The sequence below is a fragment of the Sphaerodactylus townsendi genome, linkage group LG03, assembly GCF_021028975.2.
Source record: "Sphaerodactylus townsendi isolate TG3544 linkage group LG03, MPM_Stown_v2.3, whole genome shotgun sequence".
Taxonomy (NCBI): Eukaryota; Metazoa; Chordata; class Lepidosauria; order Squamata; family Sphaerodactylidae; genus Sphaerodactylus; species Sphaerodactylus townsendi.
This window is the reverse complement of record NC_059427.1, coordinates 58,504,523-58,528,455: the sequence shown is the minus strand read 5'-3', so window position 1 is coordinate 58,528,455 and position 23,933 is coordinate 58,504,523. Positions and strand designations below refer to the sequence as shown.

Sequence of the window (23,933 nt, the reverse complement as noted above, 5' to 3'; positions counted from 1 at the left end):
TGGAACGAGCCCTGCTAGGAGGTGTTCACTTTATGAGACACATGCAAATAAGCTCCAAGTTTCAACCAAGAGTCGTCTGAATGTAACTTGTGTGTGTGTGTGTGCACGCATGTGCGGGCGGGTGCGTGTGGAGGCATATTTCTCATGACATGCTACTGTAACCTCTATCTGTGGGTTCTGTGGGGCAGAACTTGGAATGAGTTTGCAACAACAATTTTTAAAAACAAAATGGTTTACTTTCTTAACATACAACATCAACATTTAACATCACACTTCAAGGTCCTGTTCAGGTTGCATTTTCAAGTCCTTATATTTACAGTCCACTGATACTGCCAAGTCCAATTCTTCTTTGCAAGTGGGTTGGCTCCTGAAGACTCCAAGGGCTTGATGAACAAGATTCAACATGATGAAGGTTTCCAGGAGAACTCTCACCCATTACAAACATTTAAAAACGCTTAACAAGGTGTTAAGGGCTTATACCAATCATGGTCCGAGTCTGGTAGCCTTGTCTCCTCCAAACTACAGGAGCTCTGCAGCCTCTTGCTGCTTTGAGTCTCCACCCCTTTCTGGGTCAAGCCATTCTGAGCATGGGGATTACACTACCAGTTTTCCTGCAGCACAGAGTAACGTATCCTCCTAGCAATTTGGGGACGAATTAAGGAACTAAAAACCAGGCATGCATCTATGTCTTGTCCCCCCTCCTCTCCTGCCCGAACAGCAAATGGATTTATGATGGGATGGGGAGGGATAGAATTTTAGGCTGTACCAGGGTCCATTATGGATACCCATTATTCACCATCAAGGATAGAAATTTGTATTGTGTTTTAAAGTTTTAATATATGATAAATTGATGTGATTAAGTTATGTTTGTAAGCCACCCTGAGTCTGGCTTTGGCTGGGAAAAGGCGGGGTATTACATTTAATAAAATAAAAAATATGGCCTCCCGAACATTTTGTGTTTTAAGGAAAAGGGATTTTAAGAAGTGCTTGTCTTGTCATAACATACTACCATGACTGTAGGGCTGCAAACTAGTTGTACTAGAGAGGCTAAAGTAGGTTGCCCAGCCCATTTTTAAAAGCATACCTTGCTTTAAAAAAGTGTCAAAGGTAAATACGCTGTAAATGCTGCTGATTGTTTTGCATGATTCTTGAATAATATCAGGTTAGGAACCCTGGTGTAGTTGAAAGGACACTGAAACAAACCCAAGTATTAGCTGTTAAATTACTTCACTACTTGGACTACCCTACACATGCCATCAGCGGGGGCAGGAGGGAAAGTAATCATTCTTGGGATTTTCATCTTATCTAAGACCATCGTGAACATCCAGGAATTCTCAACTGCCTGCCTTTGCCAAAAATTAAATAGTTGTAATAGCTTACTTCCTGCCGTTATAGCAACTGCTTCTCTATTTATTTCCATGCTGTGCAGGGTACTAAAAATAGGAGCATTTTCACTTGTTATCAGCATACAGTGTAGCATTAAGCTATATAATCTTCAAACTTTACAATAAATGTTGAAGACTCTCAAAGAGTTACCCTACCTGTCTGGCTTTTAAATACTCTACCACAGATAGTTAGGGCTGCACAAACATTTTGGTTAACCAAAAGTTCAGGGGAGTTGACATCATCCAGCTATTTTATAAGGAAACTTATCACTGTTAGTCCACCCACCAAGGTTTTTCCTCAGGATAATGGCTGTTTTGGTGATTCATCTTACAGGCTCTGCCCTTCCTTATTTGCACAAAATATCCTACACCCTGCAATAATTTCTGGGTCAGGCTGATGCCATACATGTGATTTCCTTTTGAACATGGAGACAAGAAAAGATCAAGTTAAAGGTTAGACCTGCATAGGTCAGCCTACCACACTTCAACTACTAGATCATTTCAAGTGCTACCAATAGGATGTTATCAGACCACTGAATATTTTTTCTGGGGTACAGCAGATTGTCTGGGTGAGTCAGAGTTGATGGTTGTCTCACTGAGCAAGGGGGAAATTGCCCTGCTGTTGTGCTGGAAACTTTCACCGTTCTGTCTCTAGTGGAAAACAGTTATCACTAACACATCCTGGCCTGTAATTTGCCTCATTTATTATTGTCTAGCACTCGCTTAGAAATGCACAATAAGCACTTACATAGAGATGCAGTTCTTGAAGGAAACATAATTCACAGATGCCAAGAACTTTCAGGATTTTTTCTCTCAGTCTGAGACATATTCAGGACTATGAAATATATAGTTCAAGCAAGCCTGAGAGCTGAGTAAAAGAATGACCAATGCAGAATAATAACTGAATGCAGTTAAAAAAAGTGGACTGGAACATTCCTGTTTCCATCACAGGTCCCTATAAAAGAGGAAAATAACAAAAGCTTTAATGTTTTAACTATAATATATTAAATGGTGCTGAAAACCAAAATAAAAATTTGACAGCATGATTCTATAGATTTCTACTCAGAATTAAGCCATACTGTGTTCAGTGGAGCTTGTTCCCAGGAAAGTATGCATAACCTACGAACATATTTAAAATTGCCTCTCTTATAGTTAGTTAGGGACGAACCTATAGTTATATGGACTATATGGGCTAACAGTGATAAGTTTCCTTATAAGGTAGCTGGATGATGTCAACTCCCCTGAACTTTTGGTTAACCAAAATGTTTGTGCAACCCTAAATATCTGTGGTAGCGTATTTAGAAGCCAAACAGGTAGTGTGACTCTTTGAGGGTCATCAACATTTGGAGCAGCAGTGGCGTAGTGGTTAAGAGTAGGTGCATTCTAATCTGGAGGAACTGGGTTTGATTCCCCACTCTGCCGCCTGAGCTGTGGAGGCTTATCTGGGGAATTCAGATTAGTCTCTGCTCTCCCACACATGCCAGCTCAGTGGCCTTGGGCTAGTCACAGCTTTTCAGAGCTCTCTCAGCCCCACCTGCCTCACAGGGTGTTTGTTGTGAGGGGGAAGGGCAAGGAGATTGTAAACTAGGCTGATCAGACGTCCCACTTTTGGCGGGACAGTCCTGCCTTAAAACAATTTGTCCCACGTCCCGCGGGTTTTTTCAAGTGCCCTGATCTTTGGAAGGCTGCCACACTGCCTTCTGGGGTGCAAGGCAGTGCGCTCCTGCGGCTGTGTGCGCATGCGCATGGCCACCCGTCCCAGTTCACAAAGGTGACCATCTGGTCACCTTATTGTAAGCCCCTTTGAGTTTCCTACAGGAAAGAAAGGGGGGATATAAATCCCAACTCTTCTTCTCTTGATCAAGTATGGGAGAGAGCAGAAAGAGGTTAGGACTTTGATTCCACAAATGTGCAGCAATTCACAGTGGCAGCGGAAAAGCCACAGTGGAAAACTTTCAGTTCCTTCCTCCCTATTCTTTATGCCTCCTGTCTGTCCCCTCCCGCTCCACCCCCACAAACACCAGAACGGCTTTCTAAAAACCTATAGTACTGATTTTTTTTTGCAAAGACAAAATGAATTCTGATGGGAAAGGGTACTGAGATGTGAGCAGAGCAGTTCAGAAATCTCCTCTTTTCTGAACAAACAGTGGAAAAATAATTTTTATTTATTTACTTTGTTTATGCCCAATTTTCTTCCCAATGGGGACTCACAGTGGCTTACAACATTCCTCCCCTATTCCATGTTATCCTCACAATAACCCTGATGTGTAAATTATGCTGAAAAGTGTGTGATTGGCCTTAGGTTCCATGGCAAAGTGGGGGTTCGGTCCTGGGTCTCCCAGATACAAATCCAGTAATAACCACTACACCATGTTGGTTCTCAATAATGAGATGTCAAGCAAAGCTCTCAGAATAAAAAAGATGTTGATTGATATTTCTGGAAAGACTGGAGAAGTGCAGGCTCTAGAAAATTGAAGCAAAGCAGGGGACACTGCAGAAGGCAAGAGAAGGAGCACAGATGGAAGATGACATTATGTGAATGCTCTGAGCCCCCCATCCCCAATTTGAGAGTGGTGGAACCGTGGAAACAGCCCAAAAGTATACCAGAATTAGAGATTCTTGCATAATTTCCTGTTATGCGGATCACACATATATTCCAGCTGCCTTGTCTACAGTTTAGACTGAATTGAAAACACCCCTCATGATCTGAACAATTTGAAGGCTGAGGTTGCAGACTGCCAGAGAAAATGACAGCAAACAATTGGAAGTGACAGATGTGTCCAGTTGAAATTAGGATTGTGTGTATGCAGTTGCAGAGGTTACATTTGCAGTTAAACTGCCCTTTGTTTCTAAGAGGCTCCTTGGTCATTGTCAAGAACAACATTTAAAACAAACTCATTAGCAGCTCACCCTGAAAACTACTTAACTGGGTCAAACCTGTTTTCATGTTCTATGTATTTTACAACAGTGGTTGTACAACAGTAAAGCGGCAGGGGAAAATTTTATGTTTTGTACATATTAATGCTCTTTTTAAAGTTGTCTTAATTACCTGTATTTGAAAGAGGGGTCTAATTTAGTCGTTTTCATTTGATCATGTATGATTTAAATTGTTAGCCACCTTGGGGGTCCTTATGAGGGCAAAATGCAGAATATGCATTTTGTAAACAAACAAAAGAAATATGTGGCACCACTTCAAACTGCAGGTGGAAAAAATCACACTTTGGACTACCATGCTATGTTTAAAAACTCCCTGCAAGCAGCCACCAGCACAGCAAACGAAAGGCAGAGGGAGGGGACCTTTTTCCCGCAGCTTACTTTCCACCTGCGGGGGGGGGGGGGGGGGGGGGGGGGGGGGGAGATGTGCCGGAACATTGCAAGCTGCAGTCTACTCAAGGCGGGCATGTGCTGCACTGTTGTTTTTCGACCCTCCCATGGCGTTGTAGCCAAAACCAACTACTAATCACCTACTAATCACCGCCAGATAGTACTATCTCTGCTGTATCAATCGCATCTCTAGGCACAGAACCGTCACTTGGGAAGCCAGAGTTCTTTACTTCCCGCAGCAACATGCATCATGTGTGAACCGCAGACAGCTGGGCGAATAGCATGCTGGGCTCAGCGTAGGAAAAACTACAGTTCCCGGGGTGCTCAGCAATGCCGGAAATATTTGTCCTTGTCGGAAAGCGAGTCTGGAAGAGGCTCTAACAAAACAGGGGAGGGTGGGGGATAGGAAATGGAGCCACGTGCTCTAAGATTTCGGGTGGGGCGATCTTGGAGGGAAGATGAGTGGCGAGTCGCTTACATTAGATTGCCTGGTCCATATTTTCTCGTACCTGGAAGCTCCGGATTTACTCAGAATAGCCCAAGTGAATAAGGTAACTGGGGCCTGTGGTCTGGCAACAAATCCGCTCCAACGGACTGAGTGTCGTGGCTGCTGGGCAGGGAAACTAGAAAATAAGCCTTCTCGTGGTGTCCTGTCACCCTTTAGTCAAATACGGAAATGGCAGCTGCAGAACTCTGCAGAGGCTACTGTCCGGATCTTCAGGTTAACGTTCATATTGGTCTTTAGTTGCTGAGTAGATTTATAAAATTAAGTTCCTTTATTACCTTTTATAACTGTTGATCCTGGTATTTGTAAGGGGAGATGAAGAAGAAATTTTCATAGGGTTAAACACTGTCTAACATAAAATCGAAAAAAGATGTTTGTCTTAAGAAGTTCGTCTCTGGACATACAGTGACATCGCATTACAGTAAAACCAGCCCTAAATCTTTGATCCCGGAGGCATTTGTTCCTACACGGGCATTTATTCCTACACGGGCCGGTGGGCCATCATGACACTGACATCAGAACACCAGTTGTCAGGATTCCGTAGTGAAGGATTTCCTAGGTTACCTGTCTTGGCAATTTAGGTATTCGATCCAAATCTAAGAGGTCTGTGAGAAAGGAAGCAAGAATGACTGCAATTAGAAAAACTCTTTCCTGGCGATAAAGTCCAGTAAATAAAATAGGATTTGCTTCTGAACAGACTGGATCAGGGTTACTCCCTGAGTGTATTTTAGTAGTTTCCCAAAGATTTGGAATTACATCATAATGGCTGTTTTTATTCTGGTCCAACCTTGGAAGCTTCTGCATTGGGGCAAAGTATCTGGTGCATGAGCGGCTTGTGTAACATTGTTTATATCACTGCTTATGCTTGTTTATTTTAATTATTCAAACGTTTATATTCCAGCTATCCTCTTGGCTCAAAGTTTCAGTTAGTGGTTATAACATATTGACTAAAACCAAAGACAAAATGTATGTGCATGTTAAATGTCATCAAGTTTCTTTTGACTTACAATGACCCTATGATGCAACATCCTCCAAAGTGTCCTATCATCCTTAACAGCCTTTGCTCAGGCCTTGCAAACAGAGGACCATGGCATACCCTGCCTGTGCTGAAGCTGGAGGAATGGGAGGGAGGTTTGTAAGATTGTGACTTTTTTCCTGGGAAAATCCTCGCGTGTTTTACAACTATGACCAACAATAATTCAACTAGAACTATTTTTCTCAGTATGCTAGCCAAGTGCCAAGAAAAAAAACCCTTCTGAATTTCTGCTAAATCATGCTACTTATTGGCACAGATGCACGCATGGCCCGAACCTCTCCCTTTTGTGCAAATGCTGAAGGATGAAGTACTTTGTAGCAACAAATAATGGAATAGTACTTCAGTGTTTGCACAAGGGAGGGGTTTCTAGAACTATGCTTAGACCTCTAAGGAATTTCCTCCACCTTTATCAAGCATTAGATGTCCTCAGGTATGTGTGTGTGTGTTATGCCATCCTGAGGTGCTACTTCTTAACATCTATGATTATTTCTCTTATTAGACATGGCTCGAAGCAACAGAGACTACTTCTCTTTGGAGGCGAGTACATTTTTGTAATTGTTAACTTAGAATGGCATCTGGAGAATTCAATTAATATATATGATAATCATAGTGTTTTTAGGGGTGTTTTTTTTACTCAACGTGTATGTTTATATAATAAGTGAAATCTAAACATAAAGCCAACAACAGGAAAGATAACAGAGTTCCAGGCTGGAGAAACCAGATGTGGTTTTTGAGTTGTGCTTGAACATCCATCAGCTGGGCTCACTGCTTGCTCGCCATTGACTAGCAGGAGCCTGGTTATATGATAAGCAATTCAAATGTGTCCAAAAGAAGAAGTATGACTGATATCTCATGCTCAGGAGTTAATATTTCTCCCCCCCATCCCCCAAAAGAAATGAGCTACTTGCTGCCACCCCCTGAATTTTCAAAGTAGTACACATAGTTAAAAAAACAACTGTTTTTTAAAAATTCAGATTTTATTGTATGGCGTTCAGTGTCTGTCCCTGAACAGTTCAGAGATTTCCATTTTTTTTGAACCTGTGGAAAGGATGGTGAACAGTCACAAAATGGTTGCCAAAAGAGGTGACACCAACCACAAAATGTAAGACTGAGATTCACCTTGAGTCCAAGTGAGAAAGGCTGACAATAAATAATTTACATTTAAAAAAATCAATAAACTCTATGGGTGCTTTTTAAAATGAACACATACACATATTTTAAAATGCATACTCATAGCTTACCTTCAGTTACACAGCGAAGATCTTTGTGGTTTGGTAGCAATGGCTGCTGAAGCAATATTTTTTAAAACCTGCACAGCCAATCATATCTCTAAAGGCCAGTTTGAAGCCCTGCTGGACTTTGGCAGATGTCAGGTAAGGTGTTGGTTGTTATCATGTTGGGGACTCCTGATCTAATTAATCTTGAAATTAGTTCTCACATACATGTCACGCAGTTGCAAAAAGCAGGTAGTGCAGTCTATACTCTGTTCCACACAGAAATGTTAGTAGATAGTATATTCCTCTGCCACAGAACAAAACATGCCAGACCTTCTTTGTAGTAGAATGTTCTGCCTAGGTCCTAGTGTTTACCTAGCTCTGCTCCCCACCAAGCCCGCATCTGTTTGGAAAGCACAGTATTTCATTCAATGAACTGTAAATGCTCTTGTAGCACAAGTATGATGTTCAATAATACACAAAATAATGGTTTTGACAAATGATAGTTCTCATATTCATTCAGGACTGTATTTTAATGCGGAAGTATACAATTTTCTCAGCTGATGCATCTCAACTGATTATCTTTATGTGAAACACAGTACTATAGCCTGTGTCAGTCAGTCATTATTGCCCCATAGAAGGCATATGAGGGAGAAGGAAAGGCAGGACAACAGAAGGTGTCAAGTGCAGAAATATCTTAAGACCTGTACTAAACAGAGAATTCATTTTCCACAGCTCTCTTTTCCCTCTGCCAGCTTTTAGAAAACATGGGCTCTTCTTGGTCACTAGTCATTGTTTGAAATTGGCTGTGTTGTACTGTTTTGACATATTCCAACAGGCCATTTCCATTGAATCAGATTCTTTAGAGCAGGGGTAGGGAACCTGCGGCTCTCCAGATGTTCAGGAACTACAATTCCCATCAGCCCCTACCAGCATGGCCAATTGGCCATGCTGACAGAGGCTGATGGGAATTGTAGTTCCTGAACATCTGGAGAGCCGCAGGTTCCCTACCCCTGCTTTAGAGGCACTAAGAGACTGTAGGCATTGGAAGTTCAGGATGTTAGTACAGTGACACATCTCGAATACTTACTTTAGCTTGGTTGACATGGGTTGCAGTAAACAATTTCAAAACAATGTGTAATGCAGCTGGTTGTTGTGGGCTTTCTGGGCTATGTGGCCAAGGTCTGGTAGATCTACCAGACCATGGACACACTGCCCGGAAAGCCCACAACCAATTTCAAAACACATTTAGCAAGAGGACCATAAGCTGGAAAAATCAGCTATGTCCTCATGTAGTTTTTTTTTTACTGCTATCTGCAAGTCCATGCTGTTTGGACTCCCTTCTATGCAATTGTTTCAACATCAACCAATTGTCAGATTTGGCTCAATAATACCACAGAGGTGGCATATTTGTTACTTGCCAAGACATATGCTCTACAGGAAAAACTGCAGAAGAGGTTCCTGATATTCCTAATAATTCTTCAGAGCAGAGGTGGATAGGTCCAGATTTAATTGGAGCAGCAGTGCTGGGAAATAAGGAATAATTTCCCCCTCCCAAAATGCATCTAGAGTATATGAAAGTTGTGAAAAATTACTTACCAGCCTCTAGTGCCAACTCGTAATTCAATGAAACAGTTGTTCAGGAAGCAAGACACCTTTCAAGGTAATGCTGTCATAGTTTATGTTTACAGAAATATGTGCCTAAATCAGTGGGCATTCTGCAATATCTCAGTGATCCCAGGAATGCAGACGTGGAAAAAATACTATCTCCAGCGTTCTAATATTGAGCATAAAATGATGTCAGGACGGCCTTCGGTTGACTACACATGTAAAGCCATGAGAGGACATGAAGGTATGAGGTGTGAAACATCCGCTATCTCCTAGAACAGAGAATTAAAGAATAGCAACAAAAACCTACTGTATACAACACTCTTTATGCATTACGTTGTGCTTATAAGATTCCAGGTGCAAAATTTGCTTTGTTACAAACGTGTGCACATAATTGTGTGAGCCATCTTAAGCATTTCCCAAGAAGCATGCACCTTTCTGAAGTGTAATTTTAAACTGATTGTCTAACGAGTTGTTTGGTATGACTACTGCAAGTCTGGAAGTGAGTTTGGCGCAAATATCCTGTTATTTAGGTTTTTTTCAGCTGAGGAATATTTTTAAGCTTATACTTCAGAGGCTTATTGTGGAGCTGCTTCTGAGGAAAAGCAGAAGATATACTCTGGCTCATTCCGTGCATGCAGAATAATGCACTTTCAAACTTTCAGTGCTCTTTGAAGCTGTGCGGAATGGCAAAAGCCACTTGCAAACAGTTGTGAAAGTGGTTGGAAAACACATTATTTTGCGTGTGCGGAAAGGGCCTAAGTGTTTTTCTGTGCCATCCTTTCTCCACTTGTTTGCTACTACTGCTGGCAAGCTGTTTGGCGGTATATAGCTTTAACCACTGGGCCTACTCCCACCTCTCACTGATCCTGAGAAGAGATTGTGTTATGGAAGTGATATCAGAATCCCATAGAGCCAGTTGGATTTGGTTTTATGCTATTATTGAAGGCAAAGCAAAATGATCTGTGTATTGCAGTGACTCATTCTGGATGGGAAGGAAAGGGCAGGAAAGGGAATGTGACTTCACTGCCTGTCCACCCACAGACCATTTAAGAGAAATGGTAGCCAGAATTTTGTAGTCATTACTGCCACCTCAGCAGCTGTCCCACCACCCAGATAATTCAGGGTACTTCTCCTGTTGACTAAAGTAGGCAGAACCTTCCCCTGCCTTCTTATAGCCCTCCTTTCTAAAATGGAGGGCCTCTCTTTGCAGCCTGTGTACAAAGTGTGATTAAGTCCTTTTTGGCTCAGCCTGACTCAAAACATTGACATAGCCAAATCTATTCAGTTATTCTGAATGTTTAATTGTAAGCATATGAGATGATGAACAAGGCAACCCTGATACTAGCAAACAAATGCCCATTTGAGTTGTTGCTCAGGTTTTATTTTGAATCAATGCTTATTCTTTTAATGAACCTCAAAACAACAGATTTTATTTCCAAATGAAATCCCTTGCTATGTTCTAGGAGAGATAGAAGATATGGCTTACCTGTCCCCTAAGGAGCACACATTTGCCACGAGAGAGGTGAAATCGAAGGTGTGCACTGTATCTAGTGATGGCACTGTCAAGGCATGGGATGCCCAAGAGGTAAGTTGGACTTCAAAATGGGAAAAGGGGAAACCTTTCTTCTCTTCTGACTGCACCCTCCACATACCCATTACATTAACAAATTATTATTTATAGTCCACCTTTCTCACTGGGACCCAAGGAACATTAAGATAAAAGCTTTCCGTTAACCAGTGAACAGATTACAAAATATAACAACACTTGAATCTAACAGCAAAGATTCCTCCTAAGACAAAACAATGCAGTTGGCTTGAGATTGTACAAACAGTGAGAGAAAAACTAACCAAACACTGTATGCAAACATGGTTAGACCCCAATAATAGCCTTTCTTGCCTTTGCACAAACACACACACAAACACCGTCTGACTAAATTGAAAACTGAGCAAGGACGTAGGTAAGGGGGGGGGGGGGTTCCCCCGGGTTCAACCCCCTCATTACGAAGCTCCGCTCCGTTTGTGTTTTTTTTGTATTTCTAGTGTAGAGAACTTTCCTCCCCCTGCAATCTGCTGATCTTCATGAAATGCTCTTATGGAAGGTTAGTTTTTTCAGCTCTGGTGAGTTTGAACAGGAAGTAAGCTAGCCATCTTGTACTGCTACTGAAGAACAGTAGGGAAGGAGTCTGCTGCATTACACCATATACATCCAAACAAATACCCCTATTCAAACTAGGCCTGATCTATACCTTTGTCCACAGAAAGATTTCAGGAGATGTGTGAATTAATCTGCCACATCTTCCTGGACCTTCTTTTGGTGGAATTCTCTGCCAGGGTCCTAGTGCCTGCCTGGTTCTGTTCCCACTCTCTTCCAATTCTTTTAGTATTTAAGAATTTTATTTACGCTCTGCCTTTGTCAACCATCATTTTCTGCATTGTTAAACAAAGAACTTTGATAAAAGATTGTCTCAGATGGCTATCAGCAAGACTTTCTTTTTTCTACAGTTGTGCGGGGGGGGGCTGCTCTAACATTTGTCACAGAACACACAACTGCACTTGGCTCTTTATGTTGAAAAAGGTATATAGTCAGATGTCAAGCACATGCTACTATCCTGCAAACTTTATTACATGTCATCAGGGATGTGGAATGAGGGGGGGAGGGGTGCAAATCTATCTGAATTTTTCCTTGCTGGTAAAGATGCAAGTGAGGGGAAAAATCAATGGAAGTTGAAGGTTTTAAGGCAGATTGCATGAGAAAGGAATTTTCCAGTCTCCCTATTTCTGTTCAGAGTTTGGATGTGACTTGGGGACAAAGAAGATTGAGCTTCCTTTGGATCACATTTTATTTGAAATTATGTAAATTTTGTAAAAAGCCTCTTGGCTGCAGATCAAGACTCGGAAACACAATGAATAAGGCTGAATCATCACAGTGATCCAACAGAGCAATAGAATTAAGAAAACAAGTTCCAACGAAGTGGCAGGAAAATACAGAAAGAAAAAATGAGCAAGTGACCTCCTATACAGCAATAGCATACAAATAACAATATAAGTGATAAGAGATATATTGTCATGGAAATATGTAATACTTTAAAAATGTGTAGTAGTCAAGCGTATAATACTGGCTGCACTAACAACAAGGTCGTATTTTTAAAGTGTGCTCATCAGCTGGCATTTTCTATTGTTTTGATCAGGGTACACAGATTTGGTCGAGTCCCAAACAGGAAACAAAACTAGTACAAGTTATCACACTCCCTCAGCATAATCTGGTTGTCACAGGAGATTTGTCTGGGACAATCAAACTTTGGCATGGGGACACAGGGGAAGAGCTTGGAGCTTTTTCAGCAGACTCCACATTCTGCCCTGCAGTTGCCTACACAATAAACAATAAGCTATTTCTATCGGTGAGTACAGTCTAATAAGCTCCATTACCTTGATCAATGTTTGTTAAGAATGTGGGATAGTGCATTTTAAAATCTGAGAAACAGAAATCATATGAACTGGATCAGACTAAGGTCAATCTTGTCCAGTCATCTGGAGGAGCCCAAACCAATTGGTGTCAAGTGGTCTACCAGAGGTCCACTCAACTCAAACATTGTACTGCAAAGAGTTGAATTTCAGTGTATAAATTATACATGTGTCCACAGTTTCCATGTCTTGATTCTGGATCATTTTTTCTGCTTCCCTATCCTGGCTTTGGAGATCATGCCCATCTTAGAAATCAAATTTCCTTTCAGTTGGTTAATCCTGTCCTGCTACAGTAGAGTAGCTCTTGAAGATGTTTTTAAATTTCAGAATGAAGCATATGCTTTTTTATTATCTATGGCTTCATACTTTTTTAAAACAAAATTTATTTTGTATTGGAGTTCTGCTACAGTATCTAGTTTTATAAATATGAGATGGTTACTAGTTATATGTAATGAGTGGATTGATAGGAGTCCAGGAGCAGGAAAGCATTTTTTTTAAATATAACAAGGAGGAGGCAAGGGGGATTTCAAACATGCTAACAGGAAATATTTGTGTTGCATACTCGCTGTTTTAATCATTACTAGAAGTAATGGATTAAGATTACTGTAATGCAAACCATGAAAATTTTTATTGGAGGTTTTCAGAGATGCCTATTTGTATCCCAAAATCTGCTGGAACTATCTCATTTCAGATTGTGCCGAGATTAATGATCTCTCAGGTAGGGATTCAGACAAATTATTAAGATACCTTGCCTCCCTAGACACACTAGAAGCCTCATGTTTACCAATGGAATTTCAAAGATCAGTTAAAAGCACCTTCTTGTCATCTGTAGCCCAAGTTTGAATAGCAATAAACACATTTCTATGACATCTATAAACCTTGTTCCCTCAGGAATTTGCCAAAACCCAGAAACTTTCTGGAAACAGCGTTAACTCACTTGGATTTGGTCTTTTATAGATGCGACGTACATTCATGTTACTTGGCTTGTAATCTTTTAAAAAACTACCTTGGTTCTCCATACACAAAAACCTAACCTTGGTTCTCCATACACAAAAACCTAAGGAGAAAAGTTAAACTCGTGAAAAATGTAAGGGAAGAGGGCACGGGGTGGGGGCTGTTCTAGGATTTATGGAATGGAGGTGGCTTATTTTTACCTTGAGATAATCTTGAAAGGACTGTTCTTCAGTTGGCTGGCTGAAGAATAAAAACACTTGTGATACATTAAGCAACAACGAATTTTCATTGGCTTGCAATTGTAGTTGAACGTAGACATCTCTTTTCTTGTAAACTTATTTTGAGGCAAAATTGCTAGGGTTCAGACCATGTAACCTATTTTTAGTCCAAGAACAAAGGAAGAGCCCCCACCCCCCAAGCATATGCATGCTCTGTAATTAAAACTAGTCTACATACATCAGCATTTGACATTGTGGACCATGCCATTGTTCTAAGTTATCTAGAAGTAGAAGCAGGGATTATCTAGAAGTAGAAGCAGGGAGGTTCTGCCTTAGATTGGATTCCCCATAGGTTGCAATTGGAGACAAACATTAGGGTTGTTGTGTTGTGGAATTCCTCGGCATTCAATCATGTTTCAAGGTATTCAGTTTCTATATGAAGTCCTGAGGAGAATAATGGATTTGGAGTAGACTGTTGTCAATATGATGACACCTACTCTATATTTATTTAAATTGCCCAGCACTCCTGCAGGCCCAGCTGTCAATACAACTGAGTGGCTAGTTTACCTGTCAGGGGTTTGCTAGTTGACAAAATTTTTACCCAGCCTGCTGCTAAGTCACTCATTCAGTATGCCAGTTGAATACATGCTGGTTAAGAAAATTTTTACTGTACTTGTAATTATATTCAATATTTACATTGATTTTAGATCCCCCGCCCCACTTAAAATTAGGTGTATGTTATAACCTCCTATTTGTATGACTAGCAAGTTCATTATAAACAGATGTACACCCTTCTACATCCACTGCAGTTATTGAGCTGAGAAGGGTAGGATTCAGTTCAAGATTGTACTACGGGTACATAATGTTCTGCCAGTTTATCAAAATAATTCTTTTTCATTATATACTTTTGAAGTAGTTACATACATTAGCCTACAGATGGGGTGAGATAGAAAATTAAATTAAATACATGCATTTTTCAGTGCCATAACTTTCTTCTCAAAATTTTGGGAGCATAAAAAGAATGCTGAAGTCTAATGAAAAGTATCTTGAAAGCCTCCCCCCACCCATTTTATTCACTCCCTGACTATAGGCCTGGTGGAAATGGCTTGGCATGATTCCCCCACCCCTCCATAACTGCAGTAGAGTAAGGACATGGATGTTCTGTCCTCAGTTTGACTCACTAGCCATAGACCCAAACCATAGCAAATGTCTGTTTGTGTCTCATTGTGGTGTCATGCAACCAAAGGGGAAGAAAACATTTCAGCCAGTTTTCAAATTCTCTCAACAAACTGCTAAAAATAGGCCCTCCCTTTTTAAACCCATGAATAGCACAGCGAAACTGTAGTGCTGTTTTGGCTCGCCCTTAAAGTTAACCATATTTCTCCTTTGATTTAGATAGCCTCTTCAAGTGAAAAAATCTATACGTTGGCAGCTCCTACTCTAAGTCAGATTTCTTGTATAAGACCATTCCCAAATTGTGGTGTAAATCTGTCTCAGTGTTCACCAGATGGGCAATCAATAGTTGTCCTTCCTCTAGATGGCAACGACGCTCCAAAGGTATTGTTATGCTATTGCTCCCTTTTCTACATATTTCTGGGTACTCCTGTATTAAGAACAGTTGAAGTAAACACATAGTACTTGCAGCTATGTTTCAGAAGGCTTGTTCACCTTAACTGATCATCTCAATAAGGAGTTCCTCCAATGTATTATTTCAGCCATACTCAAGGTTTTGGGTTCAAACCTTCCCAATTTACCAAGAGGACATCCATGCTATTATCATAAACTGAATTTGAAATTTCCCATAATTTCAAGCAGCTTGAGAATCTGGTGAGCAATTCCAGGATTAATACAGTGTTTTAAACAACCAAAATTTCTTATATTCAGCAGTTTTCATGTTTACTTAATTTTCTAAGTGGACATGCCAAATTGCTTTTAAAAGAGTAAAGAACTAAAAAGTAGCAGGAAGGCAACAAGTGTGTCAGGAATCAAGATTTCTACTATAACCACATTTAAGAACCAAGAGGGTCTGAAATATATTGCATGGATCTCTTAAAGATGTTTAATGAAAATTCGTGAGTTCTTTGATTATATTGTAGTAGTAATTCAAGAGTTGGTTTGCAATCTTTTTTCATGGGTATTCCCATATTAGTTTGAAAAACATGCAATGAATGTGTGTCGTCTAAGCAGTAGTTATTTCATCTGCTGTGATCAGAGGAATTACTTTGTAGCCAAGGCAGTATTTAGGGAAGATTGAGGCACATACTGTTTTCCAAACAAAATTCCTAGTATCCATGCCTGTGACAGGCTTCTGGGTCTGAAGCTTCCCTGTAGTTGAGATACCTTTTAGTAACAGCTGTAGACCTTTCCTCTGAATAGGATAGCTCGGGCTATCTGGATCTTGTCAGATCTTGGAAGCTACGCAAGGTTGATCCTGGTTAGCATTTGGATGAGATACCAGCAAGGAATAGCTATGGATGACTCAAAGCCAAGCAGTGGCAAATCACCTCTGAATGTTTGTTGCCTTGAAATCCCTACAGGGTTACCCCAAATCAACTGTGACTTAACAGAAAAGTTTAACTAGGCTGATATATAGCTGGGAACTTTTGTAGATACCAGTAATGACTTTGAAGCGAAGAATGTTGCACAACTATACTGTGTTTCTGTAATGACAGCTGCCCCAAATGACGTGCAAATGCCTTTGAAAACTGAAGTTCCAAGATGCATTTATGATACGGTACAGAGTTCTGCTATTTACAGAAACAAAAGTCTCACTGGGTATGGCCCAACCCTTGGATACAAATAAAATAGTTTGCAGAAGTAAAGCAAATATGTATATAGGTCTCATTTTTGTATACCAGGTACTTTATACACATTATGCAACTAATCCAGAAGACGATCGACTGATGTTCTCTAGTCCTCTGCCAATCAATACATGTGTTTTTGTCACCTGCTGGTTACCAGCAGAACCAGCAAGGATAGCCTTAATGCATGATGCAGATCAACCCTATAACATCACAACCTTTGATATAACCGTACAGAAATCAAAGTATAAAATGAATATTGTCGGTAAGTTTCTTTAAAGCAGTAGAGTTTTACTTATTTTATTTATTAGCAGTCCAAAAGATGTAGAAGGCATAACTTTACCATTCAAATGAATACACTTTTTCTAAAAGTTCCCAAGTAACATGCATTACTTCCAGTTCCAGATAACACTCAGGAGGGAAAATCTACTCAAGTGTTACCTATTCAGCGTCACTGAGTCTTTCCCCAAACTACTCACAAAATTGACTGGGCAAATCAAAGTAATAGTTTTAGTAGTATAAAGTACTGCCTTTCTTGTATATGTTGACTTATCCATCTTAAGAACAGCATGTTTTCAGAGACTTTATCTTGTGGAATGAACACAAGGACTATTCTCTTTTATTTTCTGGATTTCTTAATACACTATTGTGCTGAATGCAAAATAGATAATGTATTTTGATCTTATGAAGGTAATCCCTTTGATCAAGCAGATTTTTCTGAAGCCCTTAAACAATACACTATGTAGATGGGATGTTCTTTCTCTGCTGCCACTATTTTTCCAAAGTATCACTACACTTGAACCACCATGAACATCCAAATCATGAGACAAGTCAGGATATGTGTTGTAGAGCAGTGTTGTAGAACCATTTAGGGGTTGCAGAGTAGCAGACTATCAACTCCTGAAAAAGGCTATAAATGCAGCTTTAGAGCTAAAACTCTTTAAAACATCTAATTGTTCCTTTCAATAAAAGCTCAACAGGTTGCAACCTTCAGATTACCAAAGAAACATACATCTATTCATCACAGGACCATTGCAGGATTTGGGAAACAAACTCTTGTTATAGCATTGGATATGGAGTTGAAATTATACTCTCTGAATGGGACTGAATTATGCACTTTCCAAGATCACAAGAAGACGATTACATCAATATGGGTGGTACATACAGTTACTACTACTATTTCCCAGCTTGTACTGTACTATAAAGAATACCTAATTAAAAGTTGTGGGTCTTTTTGCAGGATCCTTTTCGTGTTGTCACATCATCCTTAGATCTCTCACTCTGTGTGTACACCTGGAAAAATGAAAACAAAATGCCTTCCCTCATTAGTCGCTATCATTTAATAGGAGGATCTCATAGATGGTCAAGGTAAACTTTACCTTTTTAAACCTAGTTTTTAGTTACCTGCTTTACAATCTCTAGTTTTGAATACTTCTAATGGGGAAAAAAACACTAAAACTTTTTCAAATAGCAGCATAACTAATACATGTCTGCTGGCCTACTCTGAAACTACCAATAAATGCTGCCACTTTAGTTTATCAGATTGCAAATCTAAATAGCAATCATTCATTCATAGCTTACTGATTACTTTTACTACTTAGGAGAATTCTATGAAATTAGTGGCCTAACCCCGGGGGGGGGGGGGGGGGGGTAATGCGATGGACTGCTGGATGTGATGTGGGCCCATGCTAGTGGATTTGCCCTCCCCAGGCACTTACCCAGTACAGGAACAAAAACGCCAGTGAATGGATGCTGTGCCACTCTGGGACACAGTGGGGGCAGGCCAGAGGTATTCCTGAGAGTGCAGTTGACTAGTCAGCTTCTACCCAGCCTTTAGAGCATAATCCCATGCAGCCCTATAGAGGGCTTTTGGGTGATCATGTTTTGCGTATAAGTCGAGGGTAGGAAATGCAGCAGCTACTAGTAAATTTCAAAAATAAAAATAGGTACCAATAAAATTACATTAATTGAAGCATCAGTAGGTTAAATATTTTTGAATATATTTTGAATATTTATTTCAAAGATAAACAGTAAACTGGCTCTGTAAGTGGAAAAGAAGGTCAACAAGAACAATATGGCATCAACAATAACTTTAAAAGTACAAAAACCTTAGCGTTTTTGTAAGGAAGGGGTTTAAACAATGGATCTTACAATAAAAACTGGAATGAACATGCCTGTTCACTGTGACTCAAAACTACCCTGCTTTTTAAAAGAATAGTTCATTATTTTTAGCGTACATATTTTAAAAATTGTACATGGCAGGTGTCATTTTAGAAGGGACATTCACACAACCTGTCAGGGGAGGAATGTTTATGTTAGTAGTACCAACATTTCAGAGTATCTTTAGGAGACCCTCCTGATGATACCACCCAAGTTTACTGAAGTTTGGTTCAAGGGGTCCAAAGTTATGGACCCTCAAAATGTAGCCACATCTACTATTAGCTCCCATTGGAAACAATGGGGGATGGGGCACCCCCTTTAGGGGTCCATAACTTTGGACCCCCTGAACCAAACTTTACCAAATTTGGCTGGTATCATTAGGAGTGTCACCTGATGATACCCTGAAATTTTGGTGCCCCTAGCCTAAAAACTGCGCCCCCTGGCAGCCAACAAAATAAAAACCCTAAAATATTTTTAAAATACAGCTGACTTGTGTATAAGTCGAGGGGGGCTTTTTCAGCACAAAAAATGTGCTGAAAAACTTGACTTATACACAAGTATATACAGTAAATTGCATGAGTAAATTGCATGAAAATGCAATTAGACCAGAATAGCTATCATTTCAGCTTATCGCTGGTACAGTCAAAATATCTGACAACAACACAAGTTGAGTGATTTAAGAACAATTAATTTTAAAATAAGCACATAAGCAAGTAATACACATACAGATGCTAAAAATTTAATCTCCAACTCTACAGTAAGATTTCTGCTCGGATCTGAAGATGCAAGAAACTGATTCTATGAATGTAGAAAAATGGTTGTCTATTTCTCTTACAACGCATTAAGTCCTTGTCCATGCTGCATTCTAGATTGCACTGAAGTCACCATTATAGTTTAAGCTGGGTATTAAGTTGTGAATTAACAAGAATCGTTAAAACTAGGACTGGGGTTCCAAGTTTCTTGCAGACAAGAAACAATGTAATTTGATTTGCAATAGTGTGAATGGTGAGTTGTGATATGAATTATTTACTTGTAAATACTAACTCTTGCTGATCATTTTATGTTTCTCCCTTTTCACCAGAGGCTTTACAAACGTGGCCTGTGATGATGTGACCATTGTTGGTGTAGTGGCTCAAGTGGATCAGAAAGACATTTTAAGGGTATACTGCTTTGATTTGTAAGATTTAATTCCATTTAACATTCATCTAAGAGACTTCACATAAATCAGTCTCACAAGTATATAATTGTGTGCAGAGGAGACACAACTAGCTTTAAAAAGTCACTAAGTACTATACAGAAAAATTTACGCAATTTAACTAGCATAGGATGAGACAAAGATTAATATTTATTTATACCAGAAATAAATCACTTGGTCATCTGCTTGTATTTTGTGTATTCTTTGAATTCCTGAGTTCCCAATTTTTTACCTTCGGTGTCAGAAAAAAACCTTCTCTCGAAATACAGTTTTTGTTTTTATTACTACCATGTATGAGAAAAAACTATTTTTTTCCAAGGTTTGGAAAACCAGGCCAAATTATGACACACTTTTTTGGGGGGGCAAAGTAACACTCATCAGAGTTGACAACGCATACTTACAAATTTCCACATCTGGGGGCAGGATGAGATAGTAGATTAAAAGAGTCACAACAAAGTCCACAACTACATATGGTGGAAATTTTGACCTTGAATACAAAGAGTACTGCATGAGATGCAAATGGAGCCACTGCACAGCAACTACATTACTATCAGTTCCATCCTAAGAGGAGTTTCCTCCTTCTTACTGCACTGACGTTGGTGGGCTTGGAAAAATGTGTTTAGGTCTGCACTGTATCCTACTTTATTCCGAAAAAAGCATGAGAATCATGTATGTCTGCAGTCTTCTCTCCAGCCTCTTATAGGTACAATGAAAAGGCAAGGATTCCTACCAACTGCAATAACTGTTCATTTTAATTGTTGTTACTTGTGTATTTGTCTGCGTTTCTTTTTGAAATAGCACTGTACAGAGGAATTGGTTGCGATCATCTCATAACAGCTCACATTTTCAAAAACTCCCCCTCAGGAAACCACATGGGACCAACATAGAAAAATTCAGTATTTTTCCTTTTATATGCTGTTTTCCCTTGAAGCACATTTTAAATCAATTAGCAGCTCCCTTTTCTACTCAGTAGAGGCACAGTTCAACACAATTTAAAAGACTCTCTTTGCTCATTAAAGAGCGCAATCCTAAATAGATCTACTGCGGAAGATCTTACTGGGTCTATTCAATGAGGCTTACTCCCAGAAAAATGTTCTTAGGAATGCACTGTGGGTATACCTTGTGAAGCTCATAAGAGAGTTAATATAGAAATAACTTATCTGGCTTACTCAGAACCGTGGACACAGTAGTATTAAGTTCTGCATACCATACCCCAGTGAAGGGTTAGATTGAGCTAATATGATCCGGTTGTAATTTTAAAGCCCTAAGAAAGGCAGCAGATTGTATAGTTAACTCCTTGTGGGCAAAACCACTGCCCTAAAACTATGCAACCTACTACCTCTTCCTAGGAACCCACCATTTCTTCTGCAATTCTTCAAAAACAGCTGCAGTAAAAGATCAACTTTATGCAGGAAAAAACAATGATCAGAAATGTACATGTTTATTATGGATAGCAGGTGTTGCACTCCTAGAGATTACTTAAGTACAAAGGCAATGTTACAGACACCATTTTGGTGAACACAAAATGTTAAATTGTTATCACCGTATACAACTGGTTGGATACCAATTAAATCTTCCATTAAGCATGACCTTTTGACTGTCCCTGAGTGTGCCCTTTCCCCCAGGAACAGCACTGTGGGGAGATCAGTAAGCCACAATGGAATAAGGTTTTGCTGAAAAATTCCTTCGATTCACAGAAAATTTGGTCTGAATCCAGCTCACCAACTCTAATTCTCCATTCAAGCTAGCAACAAATCAATAATGTCTTTTTAAAGCTCAATCTAAGTGGCAAAAATGTTCAACATACAGACAGCTAGGAATACCATAAGGCACATATACCGGTCTGTCACACTAACTCAATTCTTGGGGATGTGAAACATTAAAATGAAGTTGATATACTACCGTAATATTCTCAAACGCACCCTTATTTATAATCTCACACAACCACAGGATTAACAGATTACATCAGTACGGAATTTTTTTGCATAAAACTAAAATTTCTTCTCAAAGTGGGTATCTTATTGAAGGCAGGGGTTAGACCTAGTACAGCAACACTTTTCCAGGTTACCCCCCCCCCCCCCGATATTCTATTCCTTTTCCCTCAGGAAGAGGATTTCAGGGGCCATCTCTCAGCTCTATATTCCTGTGTCAGTCTGGTTGTTTTGCATCACAGGCAGAAGTCATAAGAAAAGCCATGCTGGATCAGAACAAGACCCATCAAGTCCAGCAATCTGTTCACATAGTGGCCAACGAAGGAAGCCCACAAGACAATTGCAGCAGCATTACCTGTGTTCCACAGAACCTAGTATAATAAGTCCACTGCTCTGGAGCTACCCAAAGACTAGAGATTTCACCCACAAATTGTAGTTACCCGTCTAGAAGTACTTAAGAGGACATGAACTCTTGCTGAAAAATTAGCACTTTTCAGTTAATACGTCTGTAAAAAAAAGTGTTGGAGAAAAGACACCTAGTCCAGGTCAACTGAAACAGTAAAAAAACAAAAAAACAGTACAGCAGAAATGTTACTCCTCAGGGAAGGCAATAGATTGTATAGTTATCTCCTGAAGAGGGCAAAATAACTGCCCTACAACTATACAATCTACTACCTCAACCTGACAAGAGAAATTTAAGACAGTAAGGTCTTTCTAATTAATTTGGAATTTTTGCATATGAAACCAACAGGACAGGCTATAACGAGTGCTTCCTTACTATGTCAAAATTACATTTTATTCATGAAGATCAATAGTGTTTGGCAACGTATGGCTATATTCAAGAACAAGCAAATTCAGATTCAGACTCAAAACACAGTAGTGGAACCATAATTAAGTTGTCACTGGTGATTCTCTGCCTCTTTAGGAAAGACAGTAGACTGTATAGTTATCTCCCAGTGGTGGGTATGACCCTAAAACTATACAACCTACTACCTCAACCCACAGTGCAGACATCTTCTCTTGAGAGATGGAGATCATATGAAAATGGAGAAATGTTAGCTTCCTCAATACTTGTAAAACTTTCCACACTTCTCCTGATGGCAAAATTCAGTTGATAGCAAATGCTCAGGAAAACACCATAGTATCCTACTTACTTTTTCATGTTCATTGCTGAAAGGAAGAATATGGATTAATTAAAAACAATCTATAAAGAAGCAACAAAACAGAAGTTGAGGAAGCTAATGCTGAACAGTTTAGAAGTAACTGGTTCCAATCCACTGATTTAACATGAAAAGAAATATCTAGTCACAAGAACTAACTTTATCTGCAGGAATGAGAGAGGAAGTAAATTCTATAGCAACAACTAAAGTAATACAAGTTTACAAGTTAAGTTTAATCATGGACTGTTGTGTTTGTTGTGTTTCCCCATATTCAAGTTTTTCTGACCTCAGCAGCAGTTGGATCCATGCATCATGAAAATAGCTGTACAAGGAAGCTTGCTTTCATATTTGTGCAGTGATTGCTAGACTGAAGTAATGAGCAGAACTATGCAATTATTTTAGCAAAAATTCCTTTACATCAAAGAAATACATGCTTAGTCATACCATTAGAAGCAAATCACTTCTACCTGATTATGCTGAATGAAGAAACTGCATATGCATTTTCAGATAGGAAAGGAAAAGAGCCTGTTTTGGCTAACACAATTGTATCTAAAATACTAGCTGTGACTCTTGCATTGAAATCATTACAAATTGTTTATATACAAGATATTCTTTTTTGGAAATTTCATATTGCTATGTGAGCTTATCTGTCAAGTTGGTCAAAAAGCTTCAGATGCCATCTTTTGTATAACTGTATATAGATCAATATTTTTGTGAACAACTAATGTTTTCCAGCAATGTGCAGAAGTATCAAAATATATAATTGCTACATTAAAAAATCCAGCAGCAATTCCTGTTTTTAAACTAAAACTATACATAAATGCCCTTTGATCATACTGGTCATCTACAAAAGATAACCTGGGAAAATGTTTAGGTAGAAGTGGCCTAAATGAAATTGATACTAATTAGATCACTTTAGCAGATAAATGTTCACCAGATTCAGATGTCAGCTGCTTTTGACAGACCTGACACTGTGC

The 23,933-nt window shown here is 39.5% G+C and overlaps 1 protein-coding gene across 1 annotated transcript; it reads left to right on the top strand.

The window, feature by feature from the left end:
* The first annotated feature begins 5,112 nt into the window (after window positions 1–5,112).
* On the top strand, window positions 5,113–20,056 carry FBXW12 (F-box and WD repeat domain containing 12). Its single transcript, XM_048487976.1, has 10 exons — window positions 5,113–5,260; window positions 6,750–6,787; window positions 9,156–9,316; window positions 10,539–10,660; window positions 12,264–12,473; window positions 15,105–15,266; window positions 16,568–16,775; window positions 17,483–17,667; window positions 17,751–17,878; window positions 19,752–20,056. The coding sequence occupies exons 1-10, from the start codon at window positions 5,168–5,170 to the stop codon at window positions 19,849–19,851; spliced, it is 1,407 nt and encodes a 468-aa protein (XP_048343933.1). The 5' UTR covers window positions 5,113–5,167; the 3' UTR covers window positions 19,852–20,056.
* The last annotated feature ends 3,877 nt before the right edge of the window (window positions 20,057–23,933 follow it).

What these genes read in the sequence shown, in the direction of transcription:
- FBXW12 (XM_048487976.1), top strand. Translation starts at nt 5,168, where the DNA reads ATGAGTGGCGAGTCGCTTACATTAGATTGCCTGGTCCATATTTTCTCG. An exon ending in GAGACTACTTCTCTTTGGAG is followed by an intron (nt 6,788 to 9,155) that starts GCGAGTACATTT and finishes TTATGTTTACAG; the next exon opens with AAATATGTGCCTAAATCAGT. An exon ending in ACAATAAGCTATTTCTATCG is followed by an intron (nt 12,474 to 15,104) that starts GTGAGTACAGTC and finishes CCTTTGATTTAG; the next exon opens with ATAGCCTCTTCAAGTGAAAA.